This window comes from Salvelinus namaycush, chromosome 9 (assembly GCF_016432855.1).
Source record: "Salvelinus namaycush isolate Seneca chromosome 9, SaNama_1.0, whole genome shotgun sequence".
Lineage (NCBI taxonomy): Eukaryota > Metazoa > Chordata > Actinopteri > Salmoniformes > Salmonidae > Salvelinus > Salvelinus namaycush.
This window is the reverse complement of record NC_052315.1, coordinates 13,627,397-13,650,835: the sequence shown is the minus strand read 5'-3', so window position 1 is coordinate 13,650,835 and position 23,439 is coordinate 13,627,397. Positions and strand designations below refer to the sequence as shown.

The window sequence follows — 23,439 nt, the reverse complement described above, 5'->3', positions numbered from 1 at the left end:
TTGTTGAACTTTTGAAATAATGAAGAATACCACTGAGAAGTTGATTTTAGTTCAACATCCACAATATTAAGAGGTGTAATACAGGTGTATTTAACATGCTGTAAGGAGCAACACAGAGTTGTTTTTGCTCACTGGGAAGCTTATAGTTCTACTGTATGCCTGCACGCATTTAAATACTACTTTAAAGACAGAATACAGATAACACAGAGTTCCAGCAGTGCTAATTGTTTAAGGTTAACTATTAGCAATAATAATTCCTGCAGTGGTTCAAAAGTGAAGGCTAACAGTGTTGTATCCTCAGTAGTGAGTAGTGTGGTGAAGGCGAAGCAGTAACATGTGAGTACATAAGAAATACTGTACATAAGATGATGTCCTTATTTTGATGTATTTCAATGGTCTTTTTCAAATTAGTTTGGAGACACAGTAGTACCTTTCCAAAAACACAAAGTCTTCCAGCTGGGTTTTCACTCAATAATTTGCATATTGTTTTTCATTAATGGTACTTCCTTCATTTTGATGATGGTACTCTATGTCTTGAAATCCACATACAATTTTCTGTTTTTGTATGTTGTCATGTCTACACTACTTTTCTAACAGGCAATGATTTATATACAAATACAAAAAGTACAAAAATGTTATTTTGTATGAGAATAGGCTATTCCCCGTAACTCCTCTCTAAAGGATAGTGTTAGTCTATCCATTGAACTCTTGTCTTATGCATACATCCAACTTGTATGAATGGCATGTGGGATCAGATGATTTGACATGAGAAGTGTTCTTTTTTGAAGACACATTTCTGATGCAGTGAGAAAAAAAAAGGTTCAATACCCGAGGTAAAATGATTGATATTCACAACTAAGCCACCTGAGTGTTAGTATCAATCAGGAACACAGTAGGATTTTATTCATCTCAAATGTACAGAAGTACATACGGTACTACGTAGTAGCTACTGCGCTTCAGATTTATCACATGACTTCTCATTGATTGTTGTTTCTTGGCTCTGTGCGTCTTGCAGGCAGCAAGCCATGGGGCTGGGTATGTAGTTGAATGGGGTGACCCTAACCGCCATGCTGGGGGAGCTTTGACGGAAATGACCGACGCCACCTGTGTGAGTTTCCACAGAGTGTGAATTTCCAGTAGAGGCTGTGCTGTAGCTCTTTAGGGATCCATCAGAGCCTCCATCTTGGCCGGAGGCAATGCTGATCTTTCTAAGGAGGGCTAGTCTCGCTGCCTCCTCTGAGATGACTGGAGCTGTCTCAACAGTTGGAGAGGTGCTTGAGTTGGTCTTGTTGGACGAGAAGTCCTCTGTTTGGACTGTGGCGTCGCTCGTCTTTCTTGACTTAAGTAATATGGTCGGCAGTTTCCCTGGCAGTGCTGGTGGTTTTGGTTTTGGCCCTTCAAGAACAGGCAACAGAGGCAGTGCAGTAGATGGCAGAGTGCTCTTCAAGATTTGAGGAACATCCTCATCCCGAATTCTCCTCCAGGTGACTCTGTCATTGAGACGTGATCCAGTTCTCTGCTGCTTCTTCTTTGTATCGTCCTCGCTCTTGGCTCGCCCACTTGAGTCAGAGGACGAGGAGCGGAGGGAGGAACGACTGGTTACTCTGCTCAGTATGTTAATGCTGGGCGATGAGGAATGGCGCTTGATTGTGTCTCTTTCCTGCTGCTTGGTTGCAGAGACGTTCCTCTGAGGCAACCTGCAGGGACTCTCTGAGCTGGTTCTCCTGGCTGGATGCCTGGTTGAGAGGTCTCGGTCACTAGAGCAGGCTCTGGACAGAGTCACAGTCTGCCTTTGTAGCCCCTGCCTTGACTCTTGCCTTTGCCCTGGCCCCCTTCCTTGCATCATCTTTGGTCCCTGAGCAACTGCCTTTAGCTCTTGGCATCGAGATGAGCAGAGGAAGACGGCGGGAGCACCTGGGATTGCTTTTCTGGGCGATGCATGCTGCGAGGTAGGAACAGAGCGTGAGGACGGACCGTCACGTCTCATCATAGTCTTTGATTCCTTGATGAAGGTCAATTGCCTCAGGAACCCATTGCGGTCAGATTTGCTGCAGCTTGAATGGACAGATGTCATGCGATTGGCTGGAGGTATTCTTTTTCCTGCCACCTGACTGTTTTGCCTGCTGATACTTGTGGGTTGGTTGGTTACCAATGGCGATAGAGTTCTGGACTGTCTTGCTGCATTCTGCATGAAGGGTATTCGGACGGGTGACTTTTGTGTTTTGTGTGCTGGAGATTTTGGGGTCGGATTTGAAGGAACAGTGGAACGTCCCTTCCTTTCAGGTGGACTACTTGCTGGTGTGGTATCTTTTTTGGAAACAGATTGACTAGTTTGTGAGGGGAAGGTTATTTTCTTCGGTGACTGTCTCGATGGAGTAGAGCTTTGAGATGATCCAGATGATGAGCTCTTTGGTATCCTTGGAGGTGGGGTTGAGCTTCTTTTCGGCAAACACCACTGTGTGGAGTCATGGGGTTGTCCCAAACGGTGGAGACTCCTTGACCTCTGTTGAGCAAGGTTTGGATTCTTTGGAGCATCTGTCTTGGGTGACATTTTATTAGGAGGAGGTATTTGTGAGAGATGTATCTCTTTCTTAGGGGTGTATGTCACTGTTCTACCTCTGAAGACCACTGGCAGATTTGGAACTGGCTTACGTTGGTTAAAGTCCAGAGGTTTGTTAGCTTTTTTGTCCTTAAAGATCTTCTTTTCTTTAGGAGTAAAACTAGATCCAGACATAAAAGAGAGGACAGATTCAGTCTCTTCAGAGGACGGTTCTTGAGACTTTGATGCTTGTAACCGTGTGACAACAGAATTAGCTCCTTCTTGTATTTCTCTCCATTCAACACTGTTGAGGTCTGAGTCTTTATCCGAAGCCATATCATCACTGTCAAATTCTTGTTCTTTGTTCCATCCACTGGCCCCATTCTGCATTACGTTTCTTTGTTTCTGCTTCTTCTCTGCTTTCTTTCTTGCAGAGAGCTTCTTCCTCTGCTTGGGCATTGCAGATGTTATGCATTTTTGCAGAAGATCATCCTCTGAATCCATACTGACTGAGCTTGGTGAGCTTTGTTCCTCATACTGATTGTGGATGTGCATTGGTCTTTTTTGTTGGGCCTGGTTAGATATCTTGTTGTGTTTGTTTTTCACCCATATTTGCTGGGCTTTTGATTGGTGTTCCTCAAATTCTGCATCAATCAAAGAGCTAAGAGATCCACTAAGAGAGTAACATGGGGGCGTTTCGTCCATTATTAGTTTGTGCTTGATCCTATTAAAACCTTTGGGTCTTGTCTGGGAATTGTCAATCCGACCAATATTAGTCATACTTCGGGAGAGAGTGTTCTTGCTGGACTCTCTCATCTGTTTTTTCCCTGCCCTTTTAATCATTCCCTCCTCTTTGTCTGTCTGTTCATTGTATAAGCAGTAAATGGCTTCCTTTGTAGGACAGCGGATGGACTGAAAAGCCTTGTTCCCCTGGAGTGCTCTCTGATTTTGGTTCCCCTCCGTGTTTGGCTTTATGATAGGCAGATCCAGTTTCCTTGTCAGGACCTGTCCCTGCTTTTGTCTTTGTTGATTGGGTGATTGATCATGGTTTCTCTGGTTAGCCACTCTATCAGCCACCTCTTTGCTCTGCATCAGTACTCTTTGAGTGGGAATGACATGTTTGATTGACCTGTTCATTTGATTGACTGGTATGTCAGGCTGACTGGTCATTTTAGTGGTCTTGTGGAAGTGCGAAAAAACCCGAAGGTCTTCAATTCTCTTTGCCTCTTGATCCAACAATTCCTGTTTGTTCATATTTCTTACCCTCCAATCTTTTGCCCCCTTGTCCCTCACTGGGTACTGAAGTGTTTCGTCACTTAACGATGTCGTGCTGGAAAAGTTTACGGGAGTGCCCTCGGCAGAATCAGTATATGAGGAATCATCAAGATATAAGTCCTTTTGTTGCATTACAATCCTTCTCCCTGAGCACATTTGATTGGCATTGTTAGGAACCATCATATAAACAGGTATAGGTTTTCGGGTTTGTGAGTTTAGAACATGGGTGGGTAAGGTGGAGATCAGGGAGGGCCTTACTTTCCTGAACTTGGAGGGCATTGCTGAATTGATGCATTCTTTGAGAATTTCTATATCATCATCTGAATTGCCCTCACTATATCTTTCCCCTTGGTCCGTAAAGGAAGGATGCTCATTGTCATCTGGCTCTCCCTGAGCCTGTGGGAATGTTGGATTGTTGTCCTTTTGCTGGAGTATGGGGGTCAATTTCAGTTCCACATCCTTCTGAATGAAGTGCTCATGAAGAGGTAGAGCACTCAAGCTGGAGGCACATGAAAAGTTCTCTGTGGGTTTTTCCACTGTAAAGTAGATCATGTCTAAATCTGGAGGCAGGTTGAACCTTTCCTTAAAGTCTGCAATGTCCATGAACTTGCGCAAGCTGCTTTCCCACTGCCCTGCTGTCCCGGCGTTTTGGGTTTCTGGTCCATTTGATTCAGCAAAGCATGGGGTTTTGCTTCGACTGGGAGGCATGGTTTGCCCTGGACTGTCAGGAAGATCACTTGGACTTATGGTCCCACTGATCATTTCGCTGCATGGATCACTTAGTATGGAGCTGGCAATTGAGTGAGATTCAAAGCTACCCAGTGAGCTGACCGAGCTACAACGGCTCATCACAAGTGGGGTCTCATGGATGTAGTTCTCTGACGAACTTGAAGGTGATCTGTCCTCAAGTATGCCTGGTGATACACCCCTCAGGAACACCTTTTCATGTTTGGTGGGGCAGGGAATTTCAATTGGATCAGTCCCAAGGCTTTGACAGGTTTTTGAATCAGTGACTAGCAGTTGGCTATCACTAAGATCCTCCAAGGTCTCATTCTCCTCCTCCCTTTTTACCAGATCCTCATCTTCCACTTCAATGATCTCAAGTGATGAGTCACTCTCCAACTCATTTTCACTTTGACTCTGCCCGTCAAGAGCTTCATCGCCAGAGGAGAGGGAGGACAGGGAACTGCAACGGGAGAAACAGATTGGTGTGTTCTCCACTGAATACTTCTGCAGTGTCTCCATTGGTCCAATGGTAGGACTTCTAGCAGAGCTCATTGGAGAAAACTTGGTTAAACTCCCCCCAGTCATCACAGTTGGGACCCAGGCTTGTCTCCTCATTGCTTGAGCTGCATGTACATTGATGGCAGTCTTTGCAACACCAAACTTAGCGACACTTTGAATTAGAGGGACATGTTGATAGGAAGGGGACAGCTTTATGGAAGTCATGCTGACATCAGAAGAGAATTTAGTTGATGCACTAGCTGGTGTTTGAGGGGGCAGCGCTTGGCTCTTCTCTGTTTCTGTGCTATTAAGATCAGGCAATTTCACATCTTTGCTGTCCACAGAATCTCTCTCTGGTACGTCGATCTGACTTGTCTCATTGAGGACATGAGCTCCGACGTTAAGGTATTCTTGATGGGCCACCCTAAGATCAAGCTTGTTAGGCCGTCTCGCTGAGGGCCTAATCTGGTCCTTGCTACCACAATAGCCATCACTGGTGCTGCCACTGTTCAGACTGTCAGTGGACAAACTTGCATGGGTAGTTTTGAGACGTAAGATAGCATGGGCTCTGTTTAGACGTTCTCTGTGTGCAAAGCTGCTGGTATCAGAGAGGCGGCAGGGGGAGCATGACTTGGCCCGGGCCTCATGGAGTTCATCTGATCCATAGGGCAGGTCTGCAAAATGGTCCTCTGAGCTAAGGCTAAAGCTGTCCTCTGAAGATGTATGCATGGTAATGTCCTCCACAAGCTTATCAATCTTAGCCACAGTGTTGGTGATCTTTTTTGCTAATTTTTCTGCTGCAACAGACACCTCATCTTCTGGAGGCGCTGGCTTCTTATCCTCTGTCTGTGGTGGCTCCACATCTCTCTCCAGTTCACTGTCCTTCTTGCGAGGCTGGTTTTGAAGAAAGTTGGAGTTGGTCAGGAACATGGAGAGCATGGAGAAACTCCCTGTGTCCAGACTACTGGAGACATTAGGGGCCTCATCATCGTCAAAGCAGCCCGAGTCAGATGCATAATCTTTTGCCAGGCTCTCGATGTGCCGCAGTGGCTTGTTGATGCTTGGATGCTTGGCACAGGTTTTTTTTCCAATAGAATCAAATGTCTCCGCCAGGTGCTTTGCATCTAGCTCAGCCTCTAGTGCTTTCTGCTTCCTCATGTAGAGTGAGGGCATGCAGGAACCAGGGGATATGACCGCGGCATCCTTATACTTGAGGGGCCGGTTCGTGAGCAGGTTCCGTAGAGCTGCGGCACTTCCCATGGCTATCATTTTGTGCTTGGAGTGGATGAGGTTGCGCAGCATGCTGACCGCTCCCAGGTCCCACAGCAGTTCCTGGTCCTTGGGACTGCGGGCAGAGAGATTCCAGAGGGTCCCACAAGCGTTGCTCACAATGGTCAGGCTGTGGGAGCGCAGGTGCTGTAGCAGCGTTTGGAGGCAGTTGTGGTCCCTGAGGATTTGCCTGTGTTGAAGGAATGGGAACATACTAAGTATACAAGCATGTCAGAATGAAATGTGCAGACATTGATGACAATAATCATTGAACAATTGCACTGATGTAGAATTCCATTCAAGGAAATACCTGTAATCGTCCCTGGTGGCCACAAGACTGGACACATTACGCAGGATGCCACCTCCACTCTCAATGATTGCCAGTGAGTTGGTCTGACATCTGTAGGTGAGGGTGCTGATCAAGAAACCCAGAGCCCCATCTACTGAGCAAATGGCCACCTTGTTCTCAGGACTGTGTGCTGACAGATTCCACAGAGCGCTGAGGAGGCTCTTCAAGGTGGATTCCTAAAATGGGTTTTTGCATTAACATTGCATTAGAGATTAAAAAACAATATATATTTTGCAATTATTTCCTTTGATAATTGCTTTGGTTACAATTGCCAACATGAATTAATCACATAATCTAGGTGTGATTTTACCTTTGTAGCTTGAAGAGCACATGTTATCAATCCTGTTACACTCCCCACGTCTCTCAGGACCCTCTTGCTGTTGATGTCTGCACGCCATGACAGATTTCTAAGAATACTCGACACTACCTGTGAGGGAACAATAGACATAACCTCTTCAGCCATGTGGTATTGGAAAAATGTATTTGAAGCACTGAAACTAAAAAGAGTAATGCCTAGTGATCCTGAAAGGGTGACAGAATTAATACACTCTGGAAGTAGTTAGTATAGCAGTAACAACATCGAACCTGATGTAGTTCCTCACTATCAGATGCAAGTTGGGTGACAATGGCCTGCAGGCAGCTTTTCTTTGTGCAGAGAGTGGCCTGTGTAAAAGAAAGGTCAGACATATAGTTGAAGTCGGAAGTTTACATACACTTAGGTTGGAGTCATTAAAACTAGTTTTTCAACCACTCCACAAATTTCTTGTTAACAAACTAGAGTTTTGGCAAGTCGGTTAGGACATCTACTTTATGCATGACACAAGTAATTTTTCCAACAATTGTTTACAGACAGATTATTTCACTTATAATTCACTGTATCACAATTCCAGTGGCTCAGAAGTTTACATACACTAAGTTGACTGTGCCTTTAAACAGCTTGGAAAATTCCAGAAAATTATGTCATGGCTTTAGAAACTTCTGGTAGGCTAATTGACATCATTTGAGTCAATTGGGGGTGTGCCTGTGGATGTATTTCAAGGCCTACCTTCAAACTCAGTGCCTCTTTGCTTGACATCATGGGAAAATCTAAAGAAATCAAATTATCTATATCCACAGTAAAACGAGTCCTATATCGACACAACCTGAAAATCCGCTCAGGAAGGAAGAAGCCACTGCTCCAAAACCGCCATAAAAAAGCCTGACTACGGTTTGCAACTGCACCTGGGGACAAAGATCGTACTTTTTGGAGAAATGTCCTCTGGTCTGATGAAACAAAAATAGAACTGTTTGGCCATAATGACCATTGTTATGTTTGGGGGGGAAAGGGGGAGGCTTGCAAGCCGAAGAACACCATCCGAACCGTGAAGCACGGGGGTGGCAGCATCATGTTGTGGGGGTGCTTTGCTGCAGGAGGGACTGGTGTACTTCACAAAATAGATGGCATCATGAGGACTGAAAATTCTGTGGATATATTGAAGCAACATCTCAAGACATCAGTCAGGAAGTGAAAGCTTGGTCACAAATGGGTCTTCCAAATGGACAATGACCCCACGCATACTTCCAAAGTTGTTGCAAAATGGCTTAAGGACAACACAGTCAAGGTATTGGAGTGGCCATCACAAAGCCCTGACCTCAATCCTATAGAAAATTTGTGGGCAGAACTGAAAAAGTATGTGCGAGCAAGGAGGCCTACAAACCTGACTCAGTTACCCCAGCTCTGTCAGGAGGAATGGGCCAAAGTTCACCCAACGTATTGTGGGAAGCTTGTGGAAGGCTACCCAAAACATTTGACCCAAGTTAAACAATTTAAAGGCAATGCTACCAAATACTAATTGATTGTATGTAAACTTCTGACCCACTGGGAATGAGATGAAAGAAATAAAAGCTGAAATAAATAATTATCTCTACTATTATTCTGACATTTCACATTCTTAAAATAAAGTGGTGATCCTAACTGACCTAAGACAGGGAATTTTTACTGGGATTAAATGTCAGGAATTGTGAAAAACTGAGTTTAAATGTATTTGGCTAAGGTGTATGTAAACTTCAGACTTCAACTGTAAGTAATTTATCTTTATTGAAAAATGCCTTTACAAATCAGATAAATATGTATCCCTCTCAGTGGTTCGATGCTTTTCTGATGATACCTTGTTGACGACATCTCCGAAAGTAAGGTTTGTCAGTGCCATTCCCGCGTAGCGTCGAAGTGCCATATTGATGGGATCGTTCAGCATGCCGTACAGCTCCTGGTCCAAGTGCATCACCTCTGCAACCACCTGCAACCCTCCTAAACAGATACACCCGCCATGCACATCACAAACTGAATAATAGATTCATTCACATATCATATTTTTCTTTATGGTTATGCTTTATCGTCTGTGTATATTTCCCGTTGACGTGTTGTTCACTAACCTAGTTCATTCATGGCTCTTCGGTAGTCCTCCTCAAAGGAGAGCTTCATGACAGCACACATGGCCTGGCATATCTGGGGCTCCACTGGCTCAGGGATGTCTGAACGGAACACGGACAAGTACATGTTGAATTACTCTCACATCACTATATAATCCACAGTCTGCTATAGAGATCACATTAATCTCCTAAAATAATCCTCCTCTACTAACCTGTGGTTGTAGTACCTCCAGGAGAGGGAGTACGCACATGGCTCTCAATCCAGTCCCAGCCGCTGTCACAGTGCGAGCGGATCTGCTCCAGCACGTGCAGCACCCTCATCTCCCGCCGGGCCTGGCCCTCGTCGGGCTGGGAGTACACGATGTTATGCAGGGCAGTGCTGGCTCTGGACTGGGCCTCCCGGCTGCATGCTACACTCCTGGCCGACTCTCCGGCGCCCCCTGGGCCGTCGTGCAGGATCTGCACCAGCAGGGGGACGCAGCCGGACTTGCGCATGGCGATGCAGCTGTCTTGGGAGCTGGACATGGCCAGCAGAGTGCGGGACATCTCATCTCTGTCCCGGTTGGCCAGCATGGAGAGCAGCCAGAACACCATCTCCACCTAATCCAGGTGAAATACATGGCCGTGGAGAGTACATATTTTATTCATTAACTTTTATTTTGGCAGATAAGTCGACAGAGATTTTATAGCAATGATTATAAGCATAACTTGCAGATTGTGTAATACCTTTGTGAAAACCAAGCATAGAGTTTATTTGTTATAATTTTTATTTTACTAGGCAGGTCAGTTTGCTACTCCTCCCGGATCCGGGATTTCTCTCATTAAAAACCCTGACTAGCATAGCGTAGCCTAGCGCCAGAGGGTAATCATAAAATATAATTTCACGAAATCACAAGTGGAACATTGCAATACACAGCTTAGTCTTTTGTTAATCCATCTGTCGTCTCAGATTTTGAAATGATGCTTTACAGCGAAAGCAATACATGCATTTGTGTAAATGTATCGATCGCTCGACAAAACAATAAGAACAGCTAACGTCAGGTAATTCGGTAACAACAACCAGCAAAGCAATCAAATGAGTTGTTTACCTTAGTTGTTTTTCGGTTGGTTTCACTCACGAGACTCCCAGTTAGACAGCAAATGTTCCTTTTGTTCCATAAAGATATGTTTTATATCCAAATAACTCTGTTTGTTTGATGCGTCATGACCCAGGAATCCACTGGAAAAAGCGTTCGCGACAACGGCGAAAAAAATTCCAAATGATATCAATAATGTCCACATAAACATGCCAAACGTTGTTTCTGATCCAACTTCATTGTGTTTTTCACATATCTATTCGATAATAAATCAACCGGGACAGTTGGCTTCTCACTAAAGCTAGAGAAACAATGGCTACCTTTTCAGATTTACGCATGATTCACCCGGAGAGCCCCCACCTGTCCACTTACTCAATGTGCTCTTGCGAGCTCATCCTTCAAAGTAAAGGCCTGAAACTACGTCTAAAAGCTGTTGACACCTTAGGGAAGACATAGAAAAAGAGGTCTTATTGATGAGACTTCACATATGCAATAGGAAGGCTTTGAAACACAGAGCTCTCAAAATTAGTGCCACTTCCTGCTTGAAATTTTCTCAGGTTTTCACCTGCAATAAAAGTTCTGTTTAACTCACAGACAAAATTCTTACAGTTTTGGAAACTTCAGAGTGTTTTCTATCCTAATCTGACTATTATATGCATATTCTAGTTTCGGGGGATGAGAAATAGGCAGTTTAAAATGGGTACGCATATTTTACCATATGTTTAAATTGCGCCCCCTATCAAGAAGAAGTTTTAAGAACAAATTCTTATTTTCAATGACGGCCTAGGAACAGTGGGTTAACTCTCTGTTCAGTGGCAGAACAACAGATTTGTACCTTGTCAGCTCGGGGATTCAAACTTGCAACCTTTCAGTTACTAGTCCAACACTCTAACCACTAGGCTACCCTGCCGCCATAATTCATTGGTATTAGATTTAAAATGTGATTGAATTACTCCTGATTTGTTATGTCGTTAATGCATTTCTTTTGAAGCAATGTTTCTTTAATGTACAAGTGAATAGGTTGGTTTACTGTTAAGTTTAAGTTTCCCATGTATCTGGTTGTGACTAATGAAGTAGCTTGTTAAGATGTGGCCAATGGGAGAGTTGACCTGGTTAACAGGAGGCCTGGGTTGAAAATAAGAGAGAGGGGGACGTTGAAAATAAGAGAGAGGGGGACATTGAAAAAAGAGAATGGAGAGACGTTATCAGTGTTGAAGAAAAACGACTAAAGAAGACTATAAGGAGGGAACAACGACATACCTACAGAGTTTTGAAGGGAAATACTGATTTTATTTTTTATAAGAGTATTATTATTTTGTTAAGAAAGACCTATTGGAGACTGGAGCTGCCTTCGCATTGTGGATACATTCAACATCCTCAAGGTTAGCCTAGCATCTTGCAAGGTCTGGAGAGAATTCCTTGTGGACGATCGGCGAATTATGGTTTTCACGGGATGTCGGTTGCTGCTACGGAGTACTGGCTGCATTGAAAACTGTGTTTGCTGTGGATCTTGTGAGGACACCTGCACCAAACTGCTATACGTTGCTGAGGAAATATCTACGAGTAGTCAGTAACTGTAAGGACCAACGCTAGAGTAGAGAAACAGGTACGGTGAGTCAAACATTTAATTAGGAACAGACATGAAACAAGACAGGAACAGCGACAGCACACGGGTATACAAGGACATATGACAATCAATGCTGAAGTAGGGAACACAGCGGGGAACAGACAGATATAGGGGAGGTAATGACAGAGGTGATTGAGTCCAGGTGAGTCCAATAATCGCTGATGCACGTGACAGAGGAAGGCAGGTGTGCGTAATGATGGTGGCAGGAGTGCGTAATGCTGGGGAGGGGGAAAGAGCGGGAGCAGGCGTGACAGTATCCCCCCCCCCCCCCCCCCCCTAGTGGCACCACCCGGCGTCCCACCTGGGACGAGCCTGATGGGCCAGCCGAGGCATGGGTGCTGGACAAGCCGGCTGGGCGTGAAATCCCGACGAACCGGCAGAGGTGTGAGAGCCTGGCGAGCCGGCTGAGGCATAGGAGTCTGACGATTCGGCTGAGGCATAAAGGCCTGTCTATCCCGCTGAGGTGTGGGAGCCCGATGATCCGTCGGAGGCGTAGCAGCCTGACGAGCCGGCTGGGCGTAAAAACCTGACGATCTGGATGAGGCTTGACGTGGGATGGCTGCCTTCCGAGCCAACCGGGGCAAGAAACCTCTCGAGCCAGCTTGGGCGTGACAGCCTGACGAGCTGGCTTAGGCACCCCCGGTTCTATCGGTGGCGGCCCCCGGACCCGACGTCACCACCAACCGGAAAGCCAGCACTCCCCGATGCTTCGTTTTTAAAGCCCGTTTTACATCATCCGATGTCACAAAGTGCCGTACAGAAGAAACTCAGCCTAATACCCCAAACAGCAAGCAATGCAGATGTAGAAGCACAGTGGCTAGGAAAAACTCCATAGAAAGGCCAGAACCTAGGAAGAAACCTAATCATTTTATCTGAAGTTAATACTCTAGTTTGTAATCACCCTAGCGAGTTTACAATAGGGATTCTTATGTCCTTCTCACCTAATATCCCATGTTGTTCAGAAATCTAAGTAAGGTAATATTGTAAGAGTCAAATTCGAGCCTGGTGAAAGGGTTACATATGTAAAACCATCGAAATACCCTGTTGGAAAATGGTGGTTGAATATTATCATAAGCATTTAAGATCGACTTTCACTACACATGGCTCGATGGGATCTGATTATTGTCCACACACAAATAGTCATCTAAAAAATGCAGAGCCACTAATGCAAACTCCATTCATTATTACTAAAGATGTGAAGATGGCCTTACTTTGCTTCCATCTCCTTGTGCATCCAGAGCAGAACCAGTCAACGCATGTTCAGTTTCTGGAATAGGCTGCTTTTCACAGCTTGAGGTCTGCAAAGAAAGAGAGGGATCGTAAATGACATGGTTTCAAACTGCTTCATGTCAATAAGGGTCAAGTAACTGACATTAATAATTTCTCATTTTGTAGCATAAAAGTAAATTGCAGGCGGTTTGCTTTGAACTTTCTATTAGGGCTGAGAATTGCCTCACAATACGATATTATCACAATACATCGCTGCCGATACGATATGTATTGCGATTGTCACGATTCTATATGTATTGCGATTCTATACTGTGATTCTATTGCAATTTCCTAAGCATATTGCTCACTATATGTCGGCTGCAGAGAGACGAGAGAGCATGAGAAAAATGTTGATCAGTCATGGAAATAAAAGTGCTGAAAAAATCTTGGCTCAACTGAAAAAGAAGATGGAAAACAGAATGAAAAATACCAGAGTTTTGTGCAGGTACAGCCGACTAGCGCTAGCTAATACTACCTAGAAAAAAATCATAATAAATATATATATACAGTACCAGTCAAAAGTTACTCATTCCAGAGTTTTTAATTTTTACTATTTTCTACATTGTAGAATAACAGTGAAGACATCCCAGAGAGAATGCAAAGAGTGTGCAAAGCTGTCATCAAGGCAAAGGGTGGCTATTTTTAAGAATCTAAAATATATTTTGATTTGTTTAACACTTTTTTTGGTTACTACATGATTCCATATGTGTTATTTCATAGTTTTGATGTCTTCACTATTATTCTACAATGTAGAAAATAGCAAAAATAAAAAACCCTGGAATGACTAGGTGTGTCCAAACCTTTGACTATGCTTCTACACCTGCATTGCTTGCTGTTTGGGGTTTTAGGCTGGGTTTCTGTACAACACTTTGAGATATCAGCTAATGTAAGAAGGGCTATATAAATACATTTGATTTACTGTATATATTATAAAAATTGTACAAATCGATACTTGGATTCAAAGTACTGATATAATATCATCCAAAACAAATCAAGACTGACCTTCAAGGGCCCTTGAAAAAATGTATTATGTTATTAATTTCAGTCTAAATTACAATCTTATTGATTATTTAAAATAGAAGAGATTATCTAAAATAGACTAATATCGTTGTAGATAAATTATATTCTATAATTATATTCAATACTGTATGTATTCAAATTTGAGTTGGTTAAGTTTATTGGGTTTAACAAACTTATTTTGAAATAATTACATCTGAATAGAAAGATTATGAACATCTAATTTAAAATAATGTTTGTTAAGATCCCATTTATTATCGTGCAAATATAATTATACCAGATAAATAGGCCAGAATAAATAACAAATGTATCCAGCCTCTGGCATTAGTAGATACGTAATAGGAAAAAAATAAATGACCTAAATTTGCTGTCCAAACATAAAAAAGTATTTAGTAGTCAGCATCAGTATCTCCTGAAGTGAACACCAGAGTGAGATGTTATTGTCAGTAGCAACTAACCGATATCAATACATTTAATTTCACCTCCTGCATCTTAATATTGGCACTGCAGACAGACATTCATGTCTTTTCTCATAAGGTATGAGTTGCACACTCCCAGCATACAGACACACTCCATTTGGATTCAACAAACCGATTGGCTCCATCACAAATCTTCAGAGAGTCATCTATCAACTCTTTCATCCCCCCAGTCGATCACCATGGTAACCAGGCTTGTGCCTGATCTCACCGAAGACTAGCTTTCAGACAAAGGGGAAGGGCTATTAGACATATGCTAGTCTGAATAGCTCCATCATGTTGTAAGAGAATAAAGTGTGATCTCGCCGATAACAAGATAAACATGCTAAATGTGTCTGTGTTTTGATGGATTGAATCTGCCGTGGCTTTCACCCCTTTAATTGTCGTAGCCACACAGTTCAAATAAATAATCAAACGCTTACAATGGATTGCATAGGAACCTTCTGTGTGATGCAAGATGGTTGACAATAGCCCAGAAAAACATGGAACAATGTGTCTATTGTTGTCCCTTTTAATTCACATTCTTCCTGCATCCTGGTACTAGAGAACTCATTGCTATTCTCCTACAGAGCCCCAGAGGATAGATACACAGACACCTAAACGGGCTGGTCTGAGACCCACTCAACCGAAACACCCACTCCTGCTGTGCCAAGCTTGTAGTGCCCAAGCAACACTATACTCTTTGGGAGGAGCGACCAATTGGAGCCGAGCTAAAGAGGGGCAAAGCCTGTGTTCTGCATAGCAGCACGGCACCGATAGAGCGCATGGTAAGTGGGATGGAGAGAGAGAGGTGGGGATAGAGAGACGGAGGGGGATAGAGAGAGAGGTGGGGATAGAGAGACGGAGGGGGATAGAGAGAGAGGTGGGGATAGAGAGACGGAGGGGGATAGAGAGAGAGGTGGGGATAGAGAGACGGAGGGGGATAGAGAGAGAGGTGGGGATAGAGAGACGGAGGGGGATAGAGAGAGAGGTGGGGATAGAGAGACGGAGGGGGATAGAGAGACGGAGGGGGATAGAGAGAGAGAGTGGGGAGATGGAGGGGGATGGAGAGAGAGGTGGGGATAGAGAGACGGAGGGGGATAGAGAGAGAGGTGGGGATAGAGAGACGGAGGGGGATAGAGAGAGAGGGGGGGATAGAGAGAGGGGGGGGGATAGAGAGACGGAGGGGGATAGAGAGAGAGAGTGGGGAGATGGAGGGGGATGGAGAGAGAGGTGGGGATAGAGAGACGGAGGGGGATAGAGAGAGAGAGAGCAAGAGAGAGAGTGGGATGGAGAGAGAGAGAGTGGGGAGATGGAGGGGGATGGAGAGAGAGGTGGGGATAGAGAGACGGAGGGGGATAGAGAGAGAGAGAGCAAGAGAGAGAGGGGGATGGAGAGAGAGAGTGGGGAGATGGAGGGGGATAGAGAGAGAGGTGGGGATAGAGAGACGGAGGGGGATAGAGAGAGAGCAAGAGAGAGAGGGGGATAGAGAGAGAGAGGGGGATAGAGGGAGAGAGGGGGATAGAGAGAGAGAGAGAGAGAAAGAGAGAGATATAGAGAAAAGGTGAACAAGGTGATTAGCTCACTAAAGAACTCTAAAGCCAAAGATGTGTTTGGGCTGAACTCTACCTTTCTTAAAAACTAAAAAGAGTCACTCATTGGCCCCATTACTAAGGTCACCAACACATCTATTGGTCTCGGGGTGTTTCCAAGGGTATGGAAGTCGGCCATAATAACGGCCATCTTTAAATCCCGCGACCCTGCTGACGTGAGTAACTACAGGCCCATTAGTATACTACCTGTGGTGTCAAAGGTTGTTGAAAAGTGTGTAGCAGAACAACTGATTGCCCACCTCAACAACAGCCCCTTCACATTACACTCCATGCAGTTTGGCTTCAGAGCGAAACACTCCACAGAAACGGCCAACTGCTTTCTTCTAGAAAATGTGAAGTCCAAGATGGATAAAGGGGGCGTTGTTGGGGCTGTGTTTCTGGACCTAAGGAAGGCTTTTGATACTGTTAACCTAGAGACTCTCATCACAAAATTGTCCAAGTTCAACTTTTCCCCCGATGCCTTGAGATGGATGAAATCATACCTTGAAGGCAGAACTCAGTGTCTCAGAGTGAGCCCACTCTTAGCTATGATGTGGGTGTGCCCCAATGGTCAATACTGGGGCCCCTCCTGTTCAGCCTGTACATTAATGATCTGCCTTCTGTCTGTACTGGGTCTGAAGTTCAAATGTATGCAGATGATACAGTGATATATGTGCATGCAAAGATCAAACAACAAGCTGCACAAGAATTCACTACTGTAATGGTCCAGGTTACAAAGTGGCTGAGTGACTCGTGTTTGCATCTCAATGTGAAGAAAACTGTTTGCATGTTCTTCACAAAGAGGGCAACAGATGCTACTGAGCCAGATGTCTATGTGTCAGGGGAGAAGCTCCAGGTGGTATCTGATTTTAAGTACCTTGGCATCATACTTGTGTCACGCCCTGACCTTAGTTATCTTTGTTTTCTTTATTATTTTGGTTAGGTCAGGGTGTGACGAGGGTGGTATGGGTGTTTTGTCTTCTCTAGGTTTTTTTGGTATATCTATGGGGTTTTGATATTGTCTATGTAAATGTAGGTCTATGGTGGCCTGAATTGGTTCCCAATCAGAGACAGCTGTTTATCGTTGTCTCTGATTGGGGATCCTAATTAGGTTGCCATTTTCCATTTTTGTTTTGTGGGTTATTGTCTATATGTAGTTGCATGTCAGCACTCAGTGTTTATAGCTTCACGTTCGTTTTGTTACTTTGTTTTGTGTTTTATTCTTCATTAAAAGAAGAATGTATTCCAATCCCGCTGCGCCTTGGTCTCCTCTATACGACGAACGTGACAACTTGATTCCAACCTCTCTTTTAAAAAGCATGTGAAAAAGGTAATTCAGATAACCAAATTCAACCTAGCTAATTTCCGATTTATACGAAATTGTTTGACTACAGAGGTAGCAAAACTGTACTTCAAATCTATGATACTCCCCCACTTAACATACTGCTTGACTAGTTGGGCCCAAGCTTGCTGTACAACATTAAAACCTATTCAGTCTGTCTACAAACAGGCTCTCAAAGTGCTTGATAGGAAGCCCAATAGCCATCATCACTGTTACATCCTCAGAAAGCATGAGCTCCTGAGTTGGGAAAATCTTGTGCAATACACCGATGCATGTCTTGTATTCAAGATCCTAAATGGCCTGGCTCCCCCTCCACTCAGTATTTTTGTTCAACAGAAAACCCAAACATATGGCAGCAGATCCACAAGGTCTGCTATGAGAGGTGACTGTATAGTTCCCTTAAGGAAAAGCACCTTTAGTAAATCCGCTTTCTCTGTGAGAGCTTCCCATGTCTGGAATACACTGCCATCAGACACACATAACTGCACCACATATCACACTCACAAAATGCATGAAGACATGGCTAAAGGTCAATCAGATTTGTGAACATAATCCCTAGCTGTGTATTGCCGCTTCCCATGTTGTCTGTAGCTTGTGAGGTGTGGAAACACTTTGTTGCTTTTATGAATTTTGTCTTGCTGCTTTTTGTTCTATGTTGCTCTGTCTGTATGCTACGTCTTGCTTGTCCTATGTTGCTCTGTCTGTATGCTACGTCTTGCTTGTCCTATGTTGCTCTGTCTGTATGCTACGTCTTGCTTATCCTATGTTGCTCTGCGTGGGCTCACTGCTCAATGATTGTCTATATTGTAATTGTTTTTAATAACCTGCCCAGGGACTGAGGTTGAAAATTAGCCGGCTGGCTAAAACCGGCACTTTTACTGAAACGTTGATTAATGTGCACTGTCCCTGTAAAAATAACATCAACTCAACTCAACTCAGGAGAGGAAGTAGTGAGGACGAGGAAAATTGACAATATGATCTAAATTGACTGAAAGCTACTGAGGCGGCGGACAATGTGAAATAAATAAATCACCTCTGAGAGAAAATAATCCTTGTCATCTTTCATTTTTACAGTACAAAATAATTTTGTGAAAACAGAACACAGGATTATCTGTCACTGTCACTTGCTTGTCTCAATCTCTGAATACAGTATGTTTACATGCAGACTAATAATTTGATATTAAACTGATTATGGCAGTAAGCCGAGTATGGCATTAGTCATGTAAAAACCTTACTCTGCTTATCTTAATCGGCGTTAGGTCATAATCGAAGTAAGCATACGCCGATTAAAACACCTGGTTTTATGAGCGATCTTTCAAATTATAAGGACATGTAAACTTCTTCATCATACTTACTGCGGTGTATTTGATCTGCACATGTGCCAGCAAGAGCAGCGTGAGCCTCCTTTTTTTGCGCGACTGAAGTGGGTTCGGGAAAAACTGAAAATATGCATCTAGAAATAGTTTTCAAATACAAACTTTATATGTCCGAACTGTGTTCTCACCTCACACAGGCTCTTCTCCTGGGTGCCTCTAGACTCCTGGGCCTCCTGTAGTTCTTTCTCCAGCTGTTCCAGACGAGCCACACGGATCTGTGAGGGGAGACAGAGAGAGAGTCTTTAGTCGCCACAGTCATTTTGTGGCACGACAAACATTGTCCAAACATTGTACAACACCCTCTGAGGGCAGTTTTAATTTCTTGGTTTTTCATGTAAAATGTGAAGATATTGAGAACAGTTGCCAAATGTTACTGTGTGTATTGCCATGACAGAGACAGACATGGCAGAGAGTGCCTCTCCTTACCTGTGTCCTCTGGACCATTTCATCGCTGGTTCCGAAGCGTTCCTCCATGACAGAACGCAACTGCTGTGCCTCGAACTCCAGCTGCTGGCGAATGAGGTCAATCTGTATGGAGAACTGTTAAGATAAGGAAAAAGAGATTAGTTTCCGCACAACACAAGCCTCCATTTAGGGGCATTCTGAAACTAAATGGATGCTAGCTTCTCTGTCAAAGAGTTTAACCAAAGATTTAACCCAAGATAGACCAGAGCCTGTTGTTTCCAATGGGACCAAATGAATCCAAGTGGGCAGAACCAAGCATGAGCTAGAGAGATCCTACTGGCGCAATCTAGCATTTATTTGCATATTTCTGTTATGGAACTCTGTGAAGTGCGCGTGTGCAATAACTGAATTTGCCCTTGCACTCCTCCTAAACATTTTTTTTTTTTTTACTTTGGCAAAGGGTAAAGTCTTTAAGAAGCAGTCCACTCTGTTTGTTACAGATTATAGTTTTGGAAAGAGAAAACTGTATGGAGACCGAATGTTTCATTGACGAAAGAATCTGCAGAATGTCGGCCAAAATCCATCTCGCTCCATCTTCTCACACTGCCGGCCACTGGGTTTCCTCTCATCACCATATTTGGTAGTGAGTGGAAACACCAAGTGGATGCTTCACATTTATACATCCTGTGAAATATCTGGCTCATTGTTCTATTTGATGGTTTAACTCTTGCCTGTGCGCCTGTTAAAACAATAATGAGTTGATTTCATGACAATGAACATGCAAGAGAGCAATGAGCAATAAGACATGTTGTGTCTGTCTATGAAAGAATAAAGTAATGCTCTACTCATACTCTAAACTTGTTTCCAAAGAGTAATTTTCAAACAACAAGCACACAATGAAATACGAGGGGGCGACAGTTTTAAAAAAGTGCCTACATTTCCTGCAACTGAGTGCTGAGTACAAGTATACTTTGTACTGTACTGCTGTCTGTTATGGTCCACTGTGTCTGAGTACTGTGAGGAGAGAATATTCTGGAGACTCAGTGGTGTTAAAGTGCTCTCACCGTGTCGATGCGTGGCAGTTGGTTCAGCCGCTGAGACAGTCCCTGGAGCTGGCTGTAGTACCAGTGACGCTCCCGCTCCTCCTTGTCTATCTCACTTAGCAGCATCGTTCTGGAACACACCCAGCTACATTTAACACTTTGACTACCATCCACCACAACATCACTGGGGATTCATAGTACCTCGCTTTTTATTTTTTGAAGGGACTAGTGATTTATAGTGAATTATAATTTTTAAGGTATTATTTTAAAGATGTTTGGTTTAGTATTACTAGTAATACATACATCTGATTGAACTATGGTAAAGTGCTAACCTCTCTTTGTAGAGGTCTTCCAGATGCTGGGCCGTGATGCGTCCGTCTCCCAGCATGGCTTTGGCCAGGGCTCCAGGGTGCACAGCCGTGCCCTCCCCAGACAGAGAGGAGCTCTGGCGGGATGAAGGCCGCAGGGGGCTCCTGGCTCTGGAGGAGGAGGGAGGCAAGCAGGCCAGACAATCGTCCATGTCACCCGACTGAGCTGCCAGACTGGCTAGACTGTCTGGGAGAACGCGCATGTTTTGCGGCTGGTACTTCAGCTCATAGTAGTTGGTCAAGTCCATGTGCAACTCTGAGAGAGAAATGTCATTCATATTTGGAAAAATAAATATGATTTTATTTTCTAAAAATGAATGATTGAAATGGCTGATATTGAATTAATTAATGAGTTGTGTACAATATCAGTCTAAACAGACATTAAATGGTGAGATAATAGACAGAAAAGCACAGTTAAGGCACACATACCTTTGAGCTGGTCCAGCACATCAGTCCTCCCGGAGGAGGCCAAAGTGCCAGCCTCCAGCTCCAGTTTGCTTTGCAGCCCCTTCAAAACCCCCTAGAGAAGAGAAAGCAATTCACTATCTGTGTCCAACCAGAAACCCAGTCAAATGAAATTGTTGTGGCCACAGTGAAACCAACCTGTTGGGATTACAATGTCCTCCTAGAGATGAAAAAAGCAAAGCAACTACTGTATGCCTCCTATTCCTGTTCTTTCTTTTTCCTCAGTAGGCCGCCTGAAATCACAGCCAAGTCAATGTCAAATCCAAGCCTTTTCCTCAGTAGGCCGCCTGAAATCACAGCCAAGTCAATGTCAAATCCAAGCCTTTTCCTCAGTAGGCCGCCTGAAATCACAGCCAAGTCAATGTCAAATCCAAGCCTTTTCCTCAGTAGGCCGCCTGAAATCACAGCCAAGTCAATGTCAAATCCAAGCCTTTTCCTCAGTAGGCCGCCTGAAATCACAGCCAAGTCAATGTCAAATCCAAGCCTTTTCCTCAGTAGGCCGCCTGAAATCACAGCCAAGTCAATGTCAAATCCAAGCCTTTTCCTCAGTAGGCCGCCTGAAATCACAGCCAAGTCAATGTCAAATCCAAGCCTTTTCCTCAGTAGGCCGCCTGAAATCACAGCCAAGTCAATGTCAAATCCAAGCCTTTTCCTCAGTAGGCCGCCTGAAATCACAGCCAAGTCAATGTCAAATCCAAGCCTTTTCCTCAGTAGGCCGCCTGAAATCACAGCCAAGTCAATGTCAAATCCAAGCCTTTTCCTCAAATCAATATTCTCCAAGGGGTTGTTTTGAGGTTGGAAGGTTAGGTCTGTTTGCCACCAGTGTCTGGCTTTGTGAGCTCCCCACAGAGCGTCCTGGTTGTCTGCTGATAGCTCAAGCTGCCCTCAGGAATATAAAGGCTTTAGCTGGGGAGAATCCAGCTGTGTGCCAGAGGAGTGATAGGGCAGACCAGCATGAACTGGGGTTGGCACCTACAATTAAATCTCAAAATGGTGACCTATCCAGACTATTATATGATGCATGTCTATAAAAGCCAAACGTTTTGTTGACAAACAGACAGATACCTAAGAGTAAACCCTAATTGCACATGGTGTGACAGGGAGGAGTGTATAGAAATTTGAAGCAGGTTTAGCCACAGAGACAAAAATGACTATCAAAGAAGAAATATCCTGTCAGACAAGCTGGGATTTCAAGCAGCAAAATAATCGATAACGAGAAAATGTCTTAGCGGGCTATATTGTCTAATGGTTTCCTTCTTCCTCTGCAGCTTGTCTCAATCCCTGGTGGCATCATTACTGTAACGAGCACAACTGGTTAGATCAGTGCAGAAAGAAGAATGATTTGAAGGGTAGCTCAGTGCCTCGTCTATCCAGGCCAGGAATTCTAGCCATGAAGCATTAGTGTCTTCAGTCACTCAGGAGAGAAACCGGGTCACTAGCGAAGGAGTTACATGAAGTCTACAGCATCCTTCAGAATTGGGGCTGAACTCTATCCATCTGAGGCAGAACTGAGTGGATTTTGAATGGGAAATGTCCTATCTCTATCTAAATCATACTATTAGCCATGGCTTGACAAAATGGAGGGCATGTAGGCATAGAGAAAATCCCAAAAGAAAAATGTGTCCTTTTAAAAAACAAATGACAATTGCTGCCATCTTTATGAGCATCAAAGCAACATATTCTCATCTGTGTCTTCATATTTAAAAAAATCTTAAGTCCAGATGGATAGAAATAACAAACATAACAAATGAAGAGGTCAAGGAAATCTGGAAATGGTTTAAATTACACCTTTCTAACCAATCATCAAATCAACACCCCAATGTTATCCTCCTATTCTTCTCCCTTAGCCCTGGGGTTGTCCCTCTAACCTCTCTCACCTTCATGTCGGTGGTCTCGTTCTCCAGCTTGGACAGGTGGTTGGAGTTGTCCTCCAGCTCTCTACGTAGATGGGAATTCTCCTGGCGGAGAGCTTCCACCTGGTAGACTAGTTGGTCATAGGAAGCCGTGGAGTTTGCCATCTTCAGACAATGTTGTGGTCCCTGCAAGGCAGAAGAACAAGTGGGACCGGAGGTTAATGAGCGTTGGAGATAACTTTCATGGCTAACTCCAGCACATTATGCATTGCTTATTATAATTCCATTGTGTCTTTCCAGCAACAGTTAAAGCAAAACAGGCAGTTTATTTCCTAATACAGTGCATTCGGAAAGTATTCAGACCCCTTCACCTTTTCCACTCTACACACAATACCCCATAATGACAAAGCAAAAACAGGTTTTAATGTTGTTGTTGTTTTTTATTTTATTTTTTACAAATAACACATTTACATAAGTATTCAGACC

At 43.9% G+C, this 23,439-nt stretch overlaps 1 protein-coding gene across 1 annotated transcript; it reads right to left on the bottom strand.

The window, feature by feature from the left end:
• Positions 1–946: 946 nt before the first annotated feature.
• Positions 947–23,118, bottom strand: LOC120053971 (adenomatous polyposis coli protein 2-like). The gene is made up of 15 exons (XM_039001316.1): positions 22,978–23,118; positions 21,065–21,155; positions 20,600–20,891; positions 20,289–20,397; positions 19,246–19,359; positions 18,948–19,034; positions 9,278–9,665; positions 9,069–9,167; positions 8,804–8,943; positions 7,242–7,319; positions 6,967–7,083; positions 6,618–6,832; positions 3,803–6,497; positions 1,812–1,942; positions 947–1,736 (listed from the first exon to the last, which is right to left on the bottom strand). The coding sequence occupies exons 1-15, from the start codon at positions 23,116–23,118 to the stop codon at positions 947–949; spliced, it is 5,487 nt and encodes a 1,828-aa protein (XP_038857244.1).
• Between the last annotated feature and the right edge of the window lie 321 nt (positions 23,119–23,439).